Below are 16,651 nucleotides of genomic sequence, written 5' to 3'. Positions count from 1 at the left end.
GGCGGGGTTTGACTGTTGGTGTCTGCAGCCTGCTCTTTCCCGGACGCCATCTTGTTCATAGCGTTCGCTCCGCTTTTTTTGTGTGTCCGCGGAGTCTTCGGCGGCATGCCGGTGCGTCCACACCCAAAGGATCTCCTCCTTCTCCACGTCGGGTCAGTGAGTACTGCGCTTTACTATTCTTCAGTTACCGCGGGTCTAAGTTCGTTAGTGCCGCTGTAAATAGCTGTTTTGTCAAGCTTGGGAGAGGAGAGCAGCCTCGAGACGTCCGTTCAGGTCCCTGCCATCACGTGACCCCCAAACTGCATTCTAAATAACTTAGTCTGGATAGATGGGTAGTTTGAGATTTGGATCTCTAAATGTTGATGGAATCCATTTCCCCGTTAAGCGTACTAAAAGTTTGTCTTATTATGCTAAGATGAAAGTTGATGTGCTGTTTTTGCAGGAGATGCATCTCACGCAACAGGAACATCAGAAATTATAAAGGGGTTGGGTTGGGGAGTTAGTCTTCTCTTCCTTCAATAATAGACAAAGGGGGTTGTCATCTTGTTCCATAAAAAGCACCATGTTAGCATGCATAAATTAGTGCAAGACCCGGAGGGTCAGTTTGTTTTATGGTTGGGGGAGGTTGCAGGTCAGAATGTGGCCCTCTGCTCCATATATGCTCCAAACATATATTCCCACTCGTTTTTTTCAGGCATCTTGGCGCATCTGGTGTCAATCAGTGGGTACAAATTGGTGTTGGGTGGAGATTTTAATATCACTGCAGTTCCCCTGATAGATTGCAAGCCAGCAAAGCCGCGGCCTTCAGCATGGAAGGATAAAGGGGTTAATTTTTTGGTAAGGGAATTGGGACTGCTGGTCATTTGGAGGATACTGCATCCGGAATTATATGACTACACTTTTTTTTCTCAGGTACATGGAGTGTATGCGCGGCTTGATTATCTACTCATAGATGCATCCCTCCTTTCGAAGGCGAGTGCGGCAGATATAATGGATGGAGCGATGTCGGACCATTGTCCGATATGGGTAGATATACAATGGCGACAAGGAAGCGAGACGCAGATGTGGCATATGAATCCAATGCTGTATTTTAGATCTCGAGTTTCGCAATTTTTTGTTGAAGGTATGGGACAACTACATACCTGAAAATGATCCTGAGTCGGTCGACCCCATCATTTACTGGGAAGCGGGGAAGGGTGATGCGGGAGCATATTCTAGCAAATGTAGCAAAAACGAATAGGGAGCGAAATAGTCGATTGCTGACTATCGAATCAGCTGCAACAGTTAAGTGGTAGACACGTAAGACAGAGAGATGGGAGGAAGACCCATGCACGCTCATATTGTGGTGCTTCCTAAACCTGGGAGGAATGAGGAAATGCTGCGCTCGTATCGGCCGATATCGCTTCTCAATCAAGACATAAAGCTTTTTGCAATAATGGCACACAGATTGGGGAGAGCTCTACCTGAGCTAATTCACACAGACCAGGCAGGTTTTGTACCAGGGAGATATGCCTCCTCTAATATCATGCGAGCCCTGACAGTCTTGCAGAAAAGGGGGGGGGGGTGTACCCGGGGATGCGATCATTACAAGCTTAGACGTGGAGAAAGCTTTTGATAAGATCCTGTGGGAATACTTGTTTTGGGTATTGCCTCAATTTGGTATCATGGGAGATTTTTAGGAGGAATACGAGCCCTATACAGTCATGCCACAGCTCAGATTTTAATCAATGGAGCAATGTCCCTGAGTTTTTCTCTGGAAAGGGGCAAGAGGCAAGGATGCCCACTCTCTCCTATGCTATTTGTGCTGTCTCTCGAACCTTTTGCTATAAAAATTCGGAAAGATAAAGTGCAGGGAATAAGAATGGGATCCCAGGAATTCAAAATTAATTTGTTTGCTGATGACATGCTCATCTACCTAGATAAGGCTTCAACGAATGTCACCAATCTGATAGCATTGATTGTACAATTTGGGTCCTTTTCCGGGTTACGGAGTACCATATTTTTCGGACTATAAGACGCACTTTTTCCCCCCAAATTTGGGAGGAAAATGGGGGGTGCGTCTTATAGTCCGAAGGTAGCGATTTCCCTCCCTCCCGCCCTCCCCCCGAGTTCGGGATCACCCGCCCTCCCTCCCCCCGGCCCTGTCACCACTTCTCCCTACTCACGTCACGCGATCTTCCCTGGTGATCTAGTGACGTCGGGGCAGGAAAGAGCCCCCTCTTTCCTGCCCAGCGCGCTGCTCTCAGTCCTCCTGTATGCAGCCTGACGGTCTCGGCGAGATTCAAAATGGCCGCCAAGACTTCAATTCTCGGTGGCCATTTTGAATCTCGCCGAGACCATCAGGCAGCATACAGGAGGACGGAGAGCAGCGCGCTGGGCAGGAAAGAGGGGGCTCTTTCCTGCCCCGACGTCACTAGACCACCAGGGAAGATCGCGTGACGTGAGTAGGGAGAAATGGTGACAGGGCCGGGGGGAGGGCGATCCCGAACTCGGACAAGACGCACCGGAGCACCTAGGTTTTAGAGGAGGGAAAAAGGAAAATTTTTTTTTTCCTATTTCCCTCCTCTAAAACCTAGGTGCGTCTTATAGTCCGAAAAATACGGTAATTTTGACAAGTCAGAGGCTTTACCGGTGTCATCGCCTTGTGCGTGTCGGCAGGTGCCCACTTTCCCCTTGGCTTGGTCATCCGGCATGTTAAAGTATCTGGGGGTGTATCTCCATAGGGACATGAGTGGTGTATAGTCGCAATCTACAGGACAAGCTGGACAGCCTTAAACTGTGCCAGCGATGGAGAGATCTGCCGCTTTCCTTATTGGGGAGAGTAGCGTTAGTTAAAATGATCATGCTGCCAAAATTATTGTACTCCCTGCAGATGCTGCCAATTTGGATTACGCGAAAAGATGAATTATACTATAAGGGGTTCATTGGTACCTTTATTTGGGCAGGAAAGAGGGCAAGGATCAGTTTTACTACATTAACGCTGACCATGAATAGAGAGGGATTAAATCTTCCGTACCTGCATTTGTACAATGTGGCAGCTATGCTCCAGTGGATTTATGAGCTACACTCTGGGACCTCCAAATATGCACCACAATGTATTTGGCAGGATGAGATCCTTCCGTATTCAGCATTTAATATTATGCAGATAGGGGGGAGCATGAAAGGAGATTTGCATTTTTTTTGCTTCAGCCGCTGAGAAAGGCTTGGAATTGGTGGAGGGGAGGTTTAGAAAAGGCCTCAGGACCGTCTCCGTTTTTGGCGGCGGTAGATAATCCCCTTTTTCCGGCAGGCCAGGGGACATCGCGGTTTAAGGTATGGGCTAAAAATGGGTGTCGGTACGTGGGAGATTTCACTGCCTGTGGGGAGGAGACTTTCCCTATATTCGAGAAGGCGCAGGCCTGAGGAGTTTGGGGCACGCGGACTATCTACCCTTTCTGCAACTGAGGCACTATTGTGCGGCTTTGACTTCCATGAAAAATAGGGGGCCCATTTTTTCTAGGCTGGATAAGTTGTTCTGTCAGGTCCCGGAGCTGGCAAATAAACCGGCAGTGTGGTATTCCCTGGGAAGGGAGCAGAAGGAGGCTTCTTTCTTTGCTGGCCTAGCAAGATGGTGGGGGGAGCAGTTGGGGGAGGATATTACAGTGGATATGCTTGCCAATTATTTTACATGGGCATTCAAGGCGACACCTAGTGCAAATTTGCAAGAGATGCAGTTTAGGTTGCTACATGGTGCTTTTATAACACGAGAGAAAGGAAAGCAGATGGGGCTATGGGACGACAGCGCTTCCATGAGATGCTTAGAGTAGGCACGCTAGTCCATACCTTTTTAGAGTGTACAAAGTTAGATGAGTTTTGGAGGGCGGTGGTAGAACTGCTAGAACGTATGTTGGCAGTTTCAGTAGAGTGGTCCTATAGGATTCTGTTGTTGGGGGATGAATCTCAATTGCGCGAGAAGGGTCTCCATCAATCTCAGATTCAGTTTGTATGTGTAGCGCTAATGATGGTGCGGAAAACGGTACTGGAACATTGGATTCTAGAAGAACCACCGGCTGCAAATCAGTGGCTGGCCAGAATGACGCAGATGGCACAGTGGGAACAGGAGCGCCATAAGTCCACTGGACGGAGAGATCAAGCATATGGATCCTTATGGCAGCTTTATGAGGCGCTGTACTCCGTGACACAGGTTTCTCCAGGAGCAAGGGGGGGCAGGTTACTTGGGGACAGGGGTATGTTGGCGGGGGGGGGGGGGGGGGGGGAAGGAAAATTAGAAGGAACGGTGGAATGTGTTAGCTCCTGCTATGTTGGATTTATGTTGCAAGTTATGTTACAAAACCAGATGTGTGAACTGGCAGTTTTAATGTGATTATGATACTGCCTTGGACAGTTGGTTTGCTGTCATGTATTATGATGTGCCTTTTCTTCTAATAAAAATATTTAGAAATTTTTTTAAAAAAAGATCAATTCCATTCCCACAAGTAATCTCCTACATCCCCACCTGTACCTGTAACCCTCAGAAGTAGTTATTTCATTTAATTATGCAACTGAAATACATTAGAGCACCAATATACCTGCTACCAGCAAACTGGAACAAGATACTGTTACAAATTCCAACACAGACACCACATGCCAGCAGAACCCTTTACCTCAGTTGCAGATACAGAACATGACTCTCATCTGATACAAAATACGGAACCACAAAAAACATGCAGACAAAAACTGAAAGCAGAGATATCAGACGCTGCATGTCATGCAACTCCACAAAAACAGACAGAAATGCATGTACTCCTGTACAGTACAAAATAAAGCCGACAGATATAAACTCTCAACACCGATATAATGAAATCATTAAACTGAAAACAAAATCAGTTTTCCTACCTTTGTAGTCTGGTGATTTATCATTCCAATCATTTTGTTCCCAATCTTTGGTTCTGCTTTCCTCTGTCAGTGCTCTTAACTCTGTTCCCAGGGCCTCCTTTCCATTTGCTATTTCTTTTCTCACCTCCTGCCCTATGTCTGTTTGCCACTGATCTTTCATGTTGAGCACGCTTCTATTTCTCTGCTTCCTTCCATTCATGTGTGATGTGGTCTGTCTCCCTCTCTTCCCTTGGCTATATGTGCAACATTTCACACATTTTCCTCTGTGGTATTGTCTCTTCTCCTTCCCACCCCTGTTTCTTCCTGCGGGTCCAATATCTTTCCCTACCTTCCTCCTCCCACCCCTCAGGTCTCTATCTCCTCCGCGATGCTACAAATTATAGTTGCTGGCAGCTATTAGAACAGGCCTTCCTCTGGCCATCCAGAGGCTTTCACTCTCCCACATGGCAAAAAGAAGTCATGTCAGAAGGAAGGACCCTGGGCCAGAGGAAGACCTGCTCTAATAGCTGCTGGCAACCATAAAGTTTGTAGACTTATGGTAGAAAAGAAGAGAGACCCGAGGGATGGCTGGAGGAAGAAAGTGAGACGATGCCTGTGACCTGGAGGCGATTCCCGTGGACTCCGCAGCACACCAGTTGAAAAATGCTGTTCTAAGAGGTAGACATGTTAGTTTGGTATAACAAAATTAGAGTAGCAGGTGGCACCTTATAAACTAAACAATTTATTGAGAAATGAGCTTTTGAGAACCAAAGTCCATTTCGACAGATACATCTGGCTAAATGGATTTTGGTCCTTGCAAACTCTCTATAAATTGGTTACTCCATAAGATACCACCTTCCTCTGTCATTTCTGAAGTTATTACAACAATTTTTTTTAATAAACAGTTTTGCATCTGTAATCATACATCAGACAGAGTGATTGGATAATAGTAATCCACTATATTTAAGCTTACTGAAGAAAGTCTACGGAGGATGAAGCTTATTCAAAATTCTGCTGATACTATCTCTCTCCTGTTCAGACCATTTAAAGCCTTAACAGCTGTATTTCTATGCAAGCTGCACTATCACAGAGAGGTAGCACATGACAGACGGCATTGGATGTAATATATGGCTATTTGAAATGCTGAAGGATACATCTTGATGTCTCAAATATTCCTTGAATAAATTAAATTTACATCAAACATGTAGGGAACGTGCAGTTCCAACTTACGGTGCAATAATGGCTCTTGCAGGTTGTTTTGTGGACTGTACTTGGGAAAGCCAGCCATCTAACTGTGCATTCAGCTGGGGTCCTGCAAAACAGAAAGAAAAATCTGCTCTAAGTGAGGTTATGTACTCCTATAACCTCCAGAATGTGGATATTACTACTCACACAACCCCAAATTCTGTTTCAAAATACAAAAGGGTACTTGCACAAATCCAGTTGCTTTTTTCCCCATACTCTTGTCAGTAAGAAAAACTGTGTCAGCAAAAGAAAATGCAAGGCTAGTTTTTATTACTATTTATTTTCAGTATTTATATACCGCCTAGACATAAGCGGTTTACAATTTTTCTTCTTCAGATACTTTTCAACATTTATTCTCAATTTATTAAGTCACTACAACATTTACCTAAAGACTTTATATTTCAAAAAGAATTCACATCTTCCCCCTTCAAAACATGGGACTGATTTACTAAGACATGTTAAGAGAGAAGAGCTTTAGTAATGAAGTCCTGTATGTGTGTGTTATTACTTCATGTGTTCTTATAACCTTAATAACATCTTGAAAAAAATAAATCTATATCCAGGCTCACTAAAAACTGTTTCACAATAGAATTAGGTATATGAAAAACAAAATGAAGAATTTGGAAGGGGAATGGGCAAGCGGTTATAATTATTAGCAGGGAGACAGGTTTCAAATCTTGTCCCAAAAACTCTCATAAGAACATAAGCATTGCCATAATGGACAGAGCGAAGCCCCATCAAGCCCAGTATCCTGTTCACAACAGTGGCTAATCCAGGTCACAAGTACCTGGCAAAATCCCCAAAAAGTACAATACATTTCATACAGTTTATCCTAGAAATAGGCAGTGGATTTTCCCCATCTTAATAATGGCTTATGGACTTTTTTTTAGGAAATTATCCAAACCATTTTAAATCCTGCTAAGCTAACTGGTTTTATTATATTTTCTGGCAACAAATTCCAGAGTTTAATTACATGTTGAGTGAACATAAGAACATAAGCATTGCCATACTGGGACACACCGAAGGTCCATCAAGCCCTGTATCCTCTTTCCAACAGTGGCCAATCCAAGTCACAAGTACCTGGCAAGATCCCAGAAGAGTAAAACAGATTTTATGCTGCTTATCCTATAACATGCAGTGGATTTTCCCAAGTCCATCTTAATAATGGCTTATGGACTTTTCTTTTAGGAAATACAACAACCCTTTTTTAAACCCTGCTAAGCTAACTGCTTTTACCACGTTCTCTGGCAACAAATTCCAGAGTTTAAATTACTCATAGGGTGAAGAAATATTTTCTCGGATTCGTTTTAAATTTTCTACTTAGTAGTATTTTTGGAAAGAGTAAACAAGTGATTCACATCTACCTGTTCACACTACTCAGCATTTTATATATCTCTATCATACCTCCCTTCAGCCATCTCTTCTCCAAGCACAAGAGCCCTAGCCGCTTTAGCCTTTCCTCTTAGGGAATTCGTCACATCCTCTTTATCATTTCTGTCGCCCTTCTCTGTAACTTTTCAAGATGCGGTTACCAGAAATGCACACAGTATTCGAGATGCAGTCGCAACATGGAGCGATACAAAGCATTATAACATTCTCAGTTTTGTTTTCCATTACTTTCCTAATAATTCCTAACATTCTATTTGCTTTCTTAGATGCTGTTGCACATTGAGCAGAGGGTTTCGACATATCAACGATGACTCAAATCGTTTTCCTGAAAACCTTACATCACGTAACTATGGTCTAGATTCCTCTTTTTCAAAGAGGAGACTGCCGTAGCTGCGAAGCCCGGGAGGTGTCCGCAACTCCAAAGAGGAGACTGCCCTAGCTGCAAAGCTCGGGAGGCGTCCGCAACTCCGAAGAGGAGACTGCCGTAGCTTCAAAGCCCGGGAGGCGTCCGCAACTCCAAAGAGGAGACTGCTGTAGCCATGAAGCCCGGAGGCATCTGCAACTCTGAAGAGGAGACTGCTGTAGCTGTGAAGCCCCACAGGTGTCTGCAACTCTGCAAAGAGGAGACTGCTGTAGCTGAGGGGTCCAGAAAACATTCACCATTCAGTAGAGAGGAGACTGCCGCAGCAGTGAAGCCCCGGAGGCATCTGCAACTCCACAGAGAGGAGACCACCGAGGCCGCGAAGCCCAAGAGGCACCCTCAACCCCTAAGAAAGGGGACCGCCACAGCTGTGAAATTGAGAAGCGTCTGCCACTCCGAGGAAGAGAGACTGCTGTGCCATAGAAAACCAGGAGGTGACTGCCACCCCCAAGAGAGAAGACACCGAGGCCCTCAAGAGAAGACCATCCCAGGGGTGCAACAGAGAAGTCCGCCCTGCCAAAAAGAAGTGGTTGCAGCAGCAGACACACAAGGAAAAGAATGTCCCCATAAAAGAGGCTACAGCCTCCACCCAAAGTGTAGGAGAGGTCTGCAACCCAAACGCTCAGAGACCACAGGTGGCCAGAGAACCCCACAATGAAGAAAAGGGACCTCTGAAGCTCCACTCACACCAGAGCAGAGCCACAATAAAACCGCAGCAGGGACAAAACCATAAGAAGCCCAAGGGCAACCACCGTAGCTCAAGTAGGTGGCCGCATACAGAGAAACTGAGAAGGCACTGGCACCTGCCGAGGCCCAAAGAAGCCCTGCAGCCAGAACCTCCAGGAATATCAACAGCCCACAAGGAACCCAGACCAAGCGCCAGAAGCAGCAAAGCGGCCCAACATACACGGCCATCATGCGGGGCTTATTTTATAGTTTTTTCCTTTTTTTTTTTACCAGAACTACAGACAGCCCTCCAAGGTGCACCCAGGATCCACCTCCGGCTCAGATCAAAGAAAGGAGGGCAGGAACTCGACACCACCAGGACTGATCTCAGCATCCACCCAGCACCATCAAAAGCATGGGAGCCACAGTCAAAGGAAGGAGCGGCCACTCAACTGCTGCTCCATGCAAGGCGAGAGCTGCACCCAGGTTCTATGGTCCCAATTTGACAGGGGGATCCTCCCCCCCCCCCCCCCCACCAGCACACACAGCACTCACACTGCTGCTTTTTTTTTTTAACAACCAAAAGGGAAGTTCAGAAAGGATATCGCTGCGCTATCTAGCGCCCCGCAGGTGGGAAACTGCTGACCCTGGCAGCACCCGCCAGAGAGGCAAACATCGCACCATTTAAAAACAAAATTGAAATCAGCCATGAGCACTCCCAACTGTGGTTCCAAGGCAGGGGACCCCACCCCCAGCCTGTTCTCATCCCCAAGACACCTCTCAGCCCTTCTGACCGGAGGCGGTCCAGGAGCTGCACATGAGTACAGTCCTGAACTGCAAGCTCCGTGTCTCAGGAAGCTACTGTGATGAAGAAAGTTGAAAAAAAGTCTGCCTTTTCTTTTTCTCACACAACTTTAAAAGTTACCAAGCAGCACTAGAGAGCAAGGGGAAAGCAGAGAGCATAGGGACCACAGACAGATCTGGCACCAACAGATATGACTGCTAGGCTCGACTGGAAGACCAGTTGACCAACTGGACCAAGAGCAAGGCCTCAGAACTAGGAGCAGAAAGGCATGTTCATCAACCTGCTGGAGGCAGAAAATACTGGAGAACTGGGCGGGCTGGCTGGCTGGCTGGCAAAATGGGACAGCTCAATTCTGAGTTTTCTACCTCCTCCTGTTGGTCGATGAACATAATTACCCACACATCCTAGATGAGTGGGAAGTAACATAATGGAAGGGGGTATTTTACTAAGTTGTGCTAGTGTTTTTAGTTCTTGCCAAAAACCAGCTAGCGCTAAATGCTGAGACAACCATAGGAATATAATGGGTGTCTCAGCATTTAGCATCAGCTTATTTTTAGCTTGAGCTAAAAACGCTAGCGCACCTTAGTAAAAGCCCCCTTAACATCATTAATTTAGCACTCTGGGCCTAAGAAGTGTACCTCTATAGAACTGTCATCCTGTTTTGCTTTGTGGCATTTGATGTGTCATTACTTTTTGAGCTTCTATTGGGAAGCTGTTTTTCACTAAACAAAGAATGGCATGATATCCTGCAATATACTACTACTACTACTACTATTTAGCATTTCTATAGCGCTACAAGGCGTACGCAGCGCTGCACAAACATAGAAGAAAGACAGTCCCTGCTCAAAGAGCTTACAATCTAATAGACAAAAAATAAATAAAGTAAGCAAATCAAATCTATTCATGTGAACGGGAAGGAAGAGAGGAGGGTAGGTGGAGGCGAGTGGTTACAAGTGGTTATGAGTCAAAAGCAATGTTAAAGAGGTGGGCTTTCAGTCTAGATTTAAAGGTGGCCAAGGATGGGGCAAGACGTAGGGGCTCAGGAAGTTTATTCCAGGCGTAGGGAAAAGGCATAAGAGAAAAGGGCAACAAAGTGCTAACCTACGACCTCCCCACCCACCCCTCCCTTCTGCAAATGTGCAGTAATAGAGAGAGACCAGATCAGGAAAAGAAAGAGACAGGGGGAGAGGTGGGGAGGGGGGAGCAGAGAGCCAGCCAAGGAAGGGGAGGAGAGACAAGGGGAAGGGGGTGAGAGAGACAGAGTGGAGGGGATTCACAGGGATGGGGGAGGGAGACATCACAGCTGGAAGGTGTAAAGAGAGAGAGGGGGGGGGGTCATGGGAGGGAGGTGATGAAAGAGTTAACATATACCATGCTGCAAACTGTACCAGGCCAAAAAGGGTGGATGTTACCAATCCACAAGCCCAAAATCACAAGCTCCGAGGACATTCAATTTTAGTGTTCCAAGCTGTTTTATTATTGGAACACTAAAGCTGAATGTCCTCGGAGCTCGTCATTTTCGGACTTGTAGATTGGTGACTTCCACCCTTTTTGGTTTGTCATTTGTAACCTTCTGTGGAAGGTTTTTATTGTTCTTTTTTTCTCTCTGCAAATTGTGCCAGCCCATTATCACAGGCCTCCATAATTAGCCACATGGGAAAAAACAAACATTCAAAATTACAAGATCCTAATCATGCTCCTCCTCTGATGTAGTATATTACTCATTGTGGAAAACATGAAAAAGGATGCTACACCGAGGAGCCAGGCCAGATGCTAGACAAGGAATCAATTCACATAGATGTCACATCAGATGCTACAAATCAAATCAAGATGATGACTCTGCATGGAATGGCCTTATGATCATAATATTAACATGAATTTATAAAACAATCCAGGAAGATAAGACTTTTTAGATGATCCGATACTTTGAAACTAACAAGAAAGGAAACCCAGATCTAAGTTCTAGAATATATACACCACAAACTTCTACTGCTTTTGTCACATTCTGATCACTCATCTCTCCCTTTATCTTTTCCTCTTCAGACTAGCATTGGAATGCTTCAGTGATTCACTCCGGCTCCGATGCTCAAAAGTAAACACAGGCACTAGAGGCCATTAGCATCAGACTACCACCCGCATTTACCAGTGCAGTATGCTCAAAGAACCCTATTGCGGGAAACAACATGCGAGTCCACCATCAGCGCATGCTGTATGCTAATGCATGCAAATAAGGTCATATGCTATGATGCTCATACAACCGCAGACAATACAAGGGCACCCATAGCATTGCAAATCCCACTCCAGCTCAGAGCTGGAGTTAGGGTGCTGAAGAGATAGGAGAAGGCTCCCAGTACTGGTACTACTACTACTATTTAGCATTTCTATAGCGCTACAAGGCATACGCAGCGCTGCACAAACATAGAAGAAAGACAGTCCCTGCTCAAAGAGCTTACAATCTAATAGACAAAAAATAAATAAAGTAAGCAAATCAAATCAATTAATGTGAACGGGAAGGAAGAGAGGAGGGTAGGTGGAGGCGAGTGGTTACAAGTGGTTACGAGTTTTGACGTGCTGCAGCATGGATAGACAATGATGACTGTCTCCCCCTGTAGACCCTTCAGTAAGATTTGGGATTCACACTATTCTTTGTGCTGCATCCTCCAGGGACTCGGTTGATATTAACTCCCTTCGGAAAGCCAGGAGCAAGTACAAGAGAGTGAAGCGCGGATATGTTGGGAGCTTGCCCCCCCCACCCAGGATGTGATCAGTCCCACACCCCACCCCCCAGAGCAGCCCCCTCCACCCAAATCCCTGGACTGTGAACTTCCACATCAGTAAACCATAGAGGTAAAAGTTGATCATGACAGGAGAGAGGCAACCATCAGCTCCTTCTCCTTCCCCCCCCCGACGCTCTGGGTATGCACTCAAGAGCTGTGCTTAATAGAGTTGTCAATTCCACGGTTGGCCCACGGAATTGGGCGGGTTTCCCATGACTGCCGCTTTTTTTTTTTGTTTTGAAGGTTGCGGGATATTTGGCAGAGGCAGGCTGCAGGCTTCTCTTAAATGCCTGTAGCGCACTACGCACCCCCCACTGCACAGACTGAGAAAGAGTTCAGGCCAGGGTATTCCCTCTTCCCTCCCCCACCCCAACTACCATGCTGCCAACACGAGAGGGCAGCTGCAGAAAGTACTTAAGGAGATGGAGAGAGAGATATCACTTTACCCCACCAGCGGCAGCCTGGACTCCGACCGGGATGATAGCACTGCAGTGCCATCTGTGTCCTGAGGTGATGTGAGTAAAAAAATAAAAATAACAAAACACTTGCTGGTGGGGTGAAACATTTGCTGGGGTGCAGCTGTGAGCCTAAGATTCAGGGCAGGGGACACTGTAGTGTTAAACAAAAAAAAGTTTGCTCTGTGTGTGGGTGGCATGGAGGAGTGAGGGGCTGCTGGATGTGTCTGTGAGGGACCGAGGGAGAGAAGAAGCCAGCTGGAGCTGTTAAAAAAAAAAAAAAAAAAGTTTGCTGTACAGACTGGATCTGAGACAGAGGGGGCGCCATCCCAATCCCCCTCCGTCCCAGACCTAGTCCCTCCAGCAAACCCTTTGGAGGCAGCCATTAAAAACATATGCTTATACATTTATATGCTTTCTTTGGACTTGGGAGAGGAGAGAGAGGCAGAGGGAGCTGTAAAAAAAAAAAAACCCAAAACAACCTTCCATTGTGGAGAGAGGGAGTCCAGAGACCAGCAACAGCAGTCTGTCTCTCCCCAAGGGAATCGTGCACTGCTCATCTCAGAGAGAGAGAGAGAGAGAGAAGGCGGCCAGGAGGCCAGGGGCTGTTAAAAAAAAACAACAAAAAAAAATAAAACTCATCCTTGCTAGGTAGGGTGGGATGAGGGACTCTTCTGTCCTGCTCATCTCAGGGAAGGAGGAGCTGTTCAAAAAAAAAAAAAATACTTAAGCTTAGTTGCATGTGTGTATTATGTTGCTAGGGAGGGAGGAGGAGCTATACAAAAAAAAAAAAAAAAGCTTGCTAATACTAGTGTCGATGGTTTAATTTCCCTTTCTCTCTCTTCCATGCAGCCATCATCCCTGTTCACCCAAAACAAAAAGCAAATCTGAGCTGCTCTGTCCAGGATGTCGTTCTTTATTGTTGGGTACCATTTTTTATGTGCTGATGATGATTATGAGGATTGATTATGCTGATGATTATTATGGTTATGATACTGACAGATTATGAGGGTTATGATTTATGCTGCTGCTGATTATGATTATTATGCTGCTGCTACTGGTTATGATGCTGATGATTATGATGATTACAATATTTTCTATGTTTCTGCTGATGCTTACAATTACAATAATTCATATTTACATTATTAATATTCATATGAATGTGCTATATTTGGCAACAAATGGGTTGGAAAATTTTTCACCATCGTGGTGTGTGCTGCAAACTAAATAAATGGGTTGTGCCGCAGTTGCTGCTCCCCTTACTAGTCGTCTGTGGGCGGACAAGAGGCTGTGCTCTTCTGTCTGCGTTGCTTTGTCCCCTCCAGGCTCTCTCTGCTCCACCAGTTCAGAGAATGAAATGGAGATGCTGAAGAGAACCAGGGCAGAAGGGTGTTTGATAGCCTAGGGAGAGGGCCGGGGGGGGGGGGGGGGGTGCCTGCAATAAACGCCGTTGGTAGCATTTTTATTTGATCTTGCTGTGTACATCCTTATGCTGTACACATGCCATTGCTGGCTTGTACAGCATATGGATGTACACAGAGAAAGGAAGTAGTACTTGGTTTTAAATTGTAAATCATTGTGTCATTTTGAGGGGCCGGTTAAAGGGACTCCCTGATGATTATGCTGCTTGTGATTACAATATCAATATTATCAACCTTATTAATATCCATATTGACCTCATCAGTATTCATATTGGGCTATTTTTGGGCTGGAAAAATTTTTGCCATCTGGCAACACACACAACTCTAGAGCCCACATGCCAGGCACCATCCTCCCCTTGACTCCCCACCAGCTTCCTAATGTTCAACACTATGAGCGCACCTATATTTACATCTCATTAGCGTTGAGAATAAGGGAGCCTCATATACTTACTTATTATCATCTTTTGCACATTCTGCCCTGGCCTCAAGGGGTTTTTGTTAGACCCTTAAATGCTAGTCAAAAAATGTATTGTTACTTTTTCACTGAATTATCACCTTATATTCTTTATTTTGTTGTTGAATTTTATTTTTAATTAAACTTTATTTCTACTAGGGATTAGAGATGGACACACACATTTTTTGCTTGTCCCTCTACCCTAACATAATAGCAAATTACTTTCAAGCCAATTAGTTCCAAATTATAAAACTCAATTTTATTTTTAATCCAGATCTGACCCCAGATCCCGCCCAACAGCATTGCACAGAAAGAAACTCCTGGGCTTGGTTTCCTGGCAAAGCCTGTGCCCAAAATTTCTACAACCTGCTAAAAATAGAGTCACTTTGCTGAGGCAAAGTTGTATCCAACCACACATTAAGGCGAAAAAGTAAAAGCAATAAACAAGAGAAATGGCAGCCCTATTTTCCGCCTGCTTGCAACAAGGGCTGTTGCCTCTTTCCTTAAAGTTATGCAGCGAATGTGAGCAGTTGAGTGGGTAACGGTGGCGAAAAAGCCTGGGCCTACAGAGTATATATATATCTGTCATACAGTCACGTTCCCCACCTCCATGCCACCTCTTGTTTAAATGTCAAAATTGCCGATTCTGCGTTGGGAAACAACTTCGGCGAAAGACAGCAATTTTACAACCTACTCGGAAACCCAAAATTCTGATTTCCCAAAATCCACTCTACAACCATTTTCACCCCAACGCAGGATATGGAATCATTTCCCAGTTTTTTTTATAAACTAGGTTACGGATAAATATTAAAACAGTTTCCATGAGGTTTTAACAGGATCACCTCCCCCATCCCACTGGGCACAGGGAAGCTTTGGAGAAACTATTAATACCCTGCCGGTGGCAAAGAAATATTCAAGGTGGGGGGAAGAGAAGACAGATCTTCAGCGGCGAAACCTGTACTGGTGGTAGAAACCGGTCCAGATTCATTCCTTGAACAAAGCAATTTCTGTTCAATTGGTTGAAGAAGAAAACAAACAAACAAAAAAAAAGGAGTAGGGACCCTGAGGACTCCCCACCCGCTGATCCTCAGTCCTCTTTTTGTCTCTCTGCGGAGATGGATACAGCAGAGAGAGGGGAAAGAGAGCTCTCGAACACTACCCCTTTTTTTTTACCCCAACACTGCCCCTTTCCTCTCCGGTACCTGAGGCGCTGTACCAACTCCCGGCATGACTCGCTTCCCTGCAGAGCACACGGTTGGACATCTTGGTGCCCGAGGCGCCTATGTTGGTTTCCTGGCCGCAGGTGAACCTGGCAGTAGCGGTAGTGATGCTCAAGAAGGTGAAAAGATGCTATGAACTCAGTGAGGCCTGGCTGTGCACAGTAGGGCCGGGCATGTGCAGGATACGAGCTCCCGAGGGAGGAGAAACTGGGAAGGGCTACAAAGAAGAACCAGAGGCACAACAGCTCTTAATTTCTTTAAAGGTAAACATGTATTTCTTAAAACAATAAAAATAAAAAAAAAAGGAGAATTGGGAGCTGTAATTGTAACCCACAAGAGGGCCGAACTGCCAGAACCTATAAAGAACAAAAGCAACTAACGCGATAATCCGTGCAGGTTTGGCACTGTGCGGCCGCCGTGATGAGCGTACACAAGCTGTGTGGGACCTCCGATTGGTTAGAATTGGAAAATTCCAAGGCTATCATTGGGTCGGTGGGAAAACATGCTCCAGTGTGTGCTCTGGTTGGCCAGCGATGACGATAGAAGGCGGGGTTTGGATGAATTTGACACATCCTGAACTTTTGGATTGGCTGAGAACAAGGAGGTATAATAGACAGGAGTGGAAGTGAGCCTATCTAGTCCACTGTATGCAAGGAAGCCAATTTGGTTGATCTCTGTTTCCACTCCCCCCGCGCAGCCGTCATCCCTTGTACACTCAAAACAAAGCAAGCAAACCTATGAGCTGCTGCATCCACGTTGTCGTTCTTTATTGTTGGTTCATCTGTAACAAGTCTAAAGCCGTTTCAACTGGATGCGTAGTGTCTTAAAAGATGGAGGACAAAAAGTTTTTTTTTAAAGCTTCCCATATGTAGATATAAATATCATGAAATAACAATTGAATATCACTAAAGGGACTTAAGAAATTATTATAGCTGGTAGAAACA

At 45.4% G+C, this 16,651-nt stretch overlaps 1 protein-coding gene across 1 annotated transcript in view; it reads right to left on the bottom strand.

The window, feature by feature from the left end:
* MEMO1 (mediator of cell motility 1) overlaps nucleotides 1–16,136 on the bottom strand; it is a 178,324-nt gene extending 162,188 nt beyond the window's left edge. The window contains exons 1-2 of the mRNA XM_030195949.1: nucleotides 15,690–16,136; nucleotides 6,085–6,166 (exon numbers count right to left, since the gene is read on the bottom strand). Coding sequence (XP_030051809.1) covers nucleotides 6,085–6,166; nucleotides 15,690–15,750 — 143 coding nt within the window. The 5' untranslated portion in view covers nucleotides 15,751–16,136. The remainder of the gene's footprint in view (nucleotides 1–6,084; nucleotides 6,167–15,689) is intronic.
* Between the last annotated feature and the right edge of the window lie 515 nt (nucleotides 16,137–16,651).

The sequence above is a fragment of the Microcaecilia unicolor genome, chromosome 3 (assembly GCF_901765095.1).
Source record: "Microcaecilia unicolor chromosome 3, aMicUni1.1, whole genome shotgun sequence".
In the NCBI taxonomy this organism is placed as follows: Eukaryota; Metazoa; Chordata; class Amphibia; order Gymnophiona; family Siphonopidae; genus Microcaecilia; species Microcaecilia unicolor.
This window is presented reverse-complemented; position numbering and strand designations above follow the sequence as displayed.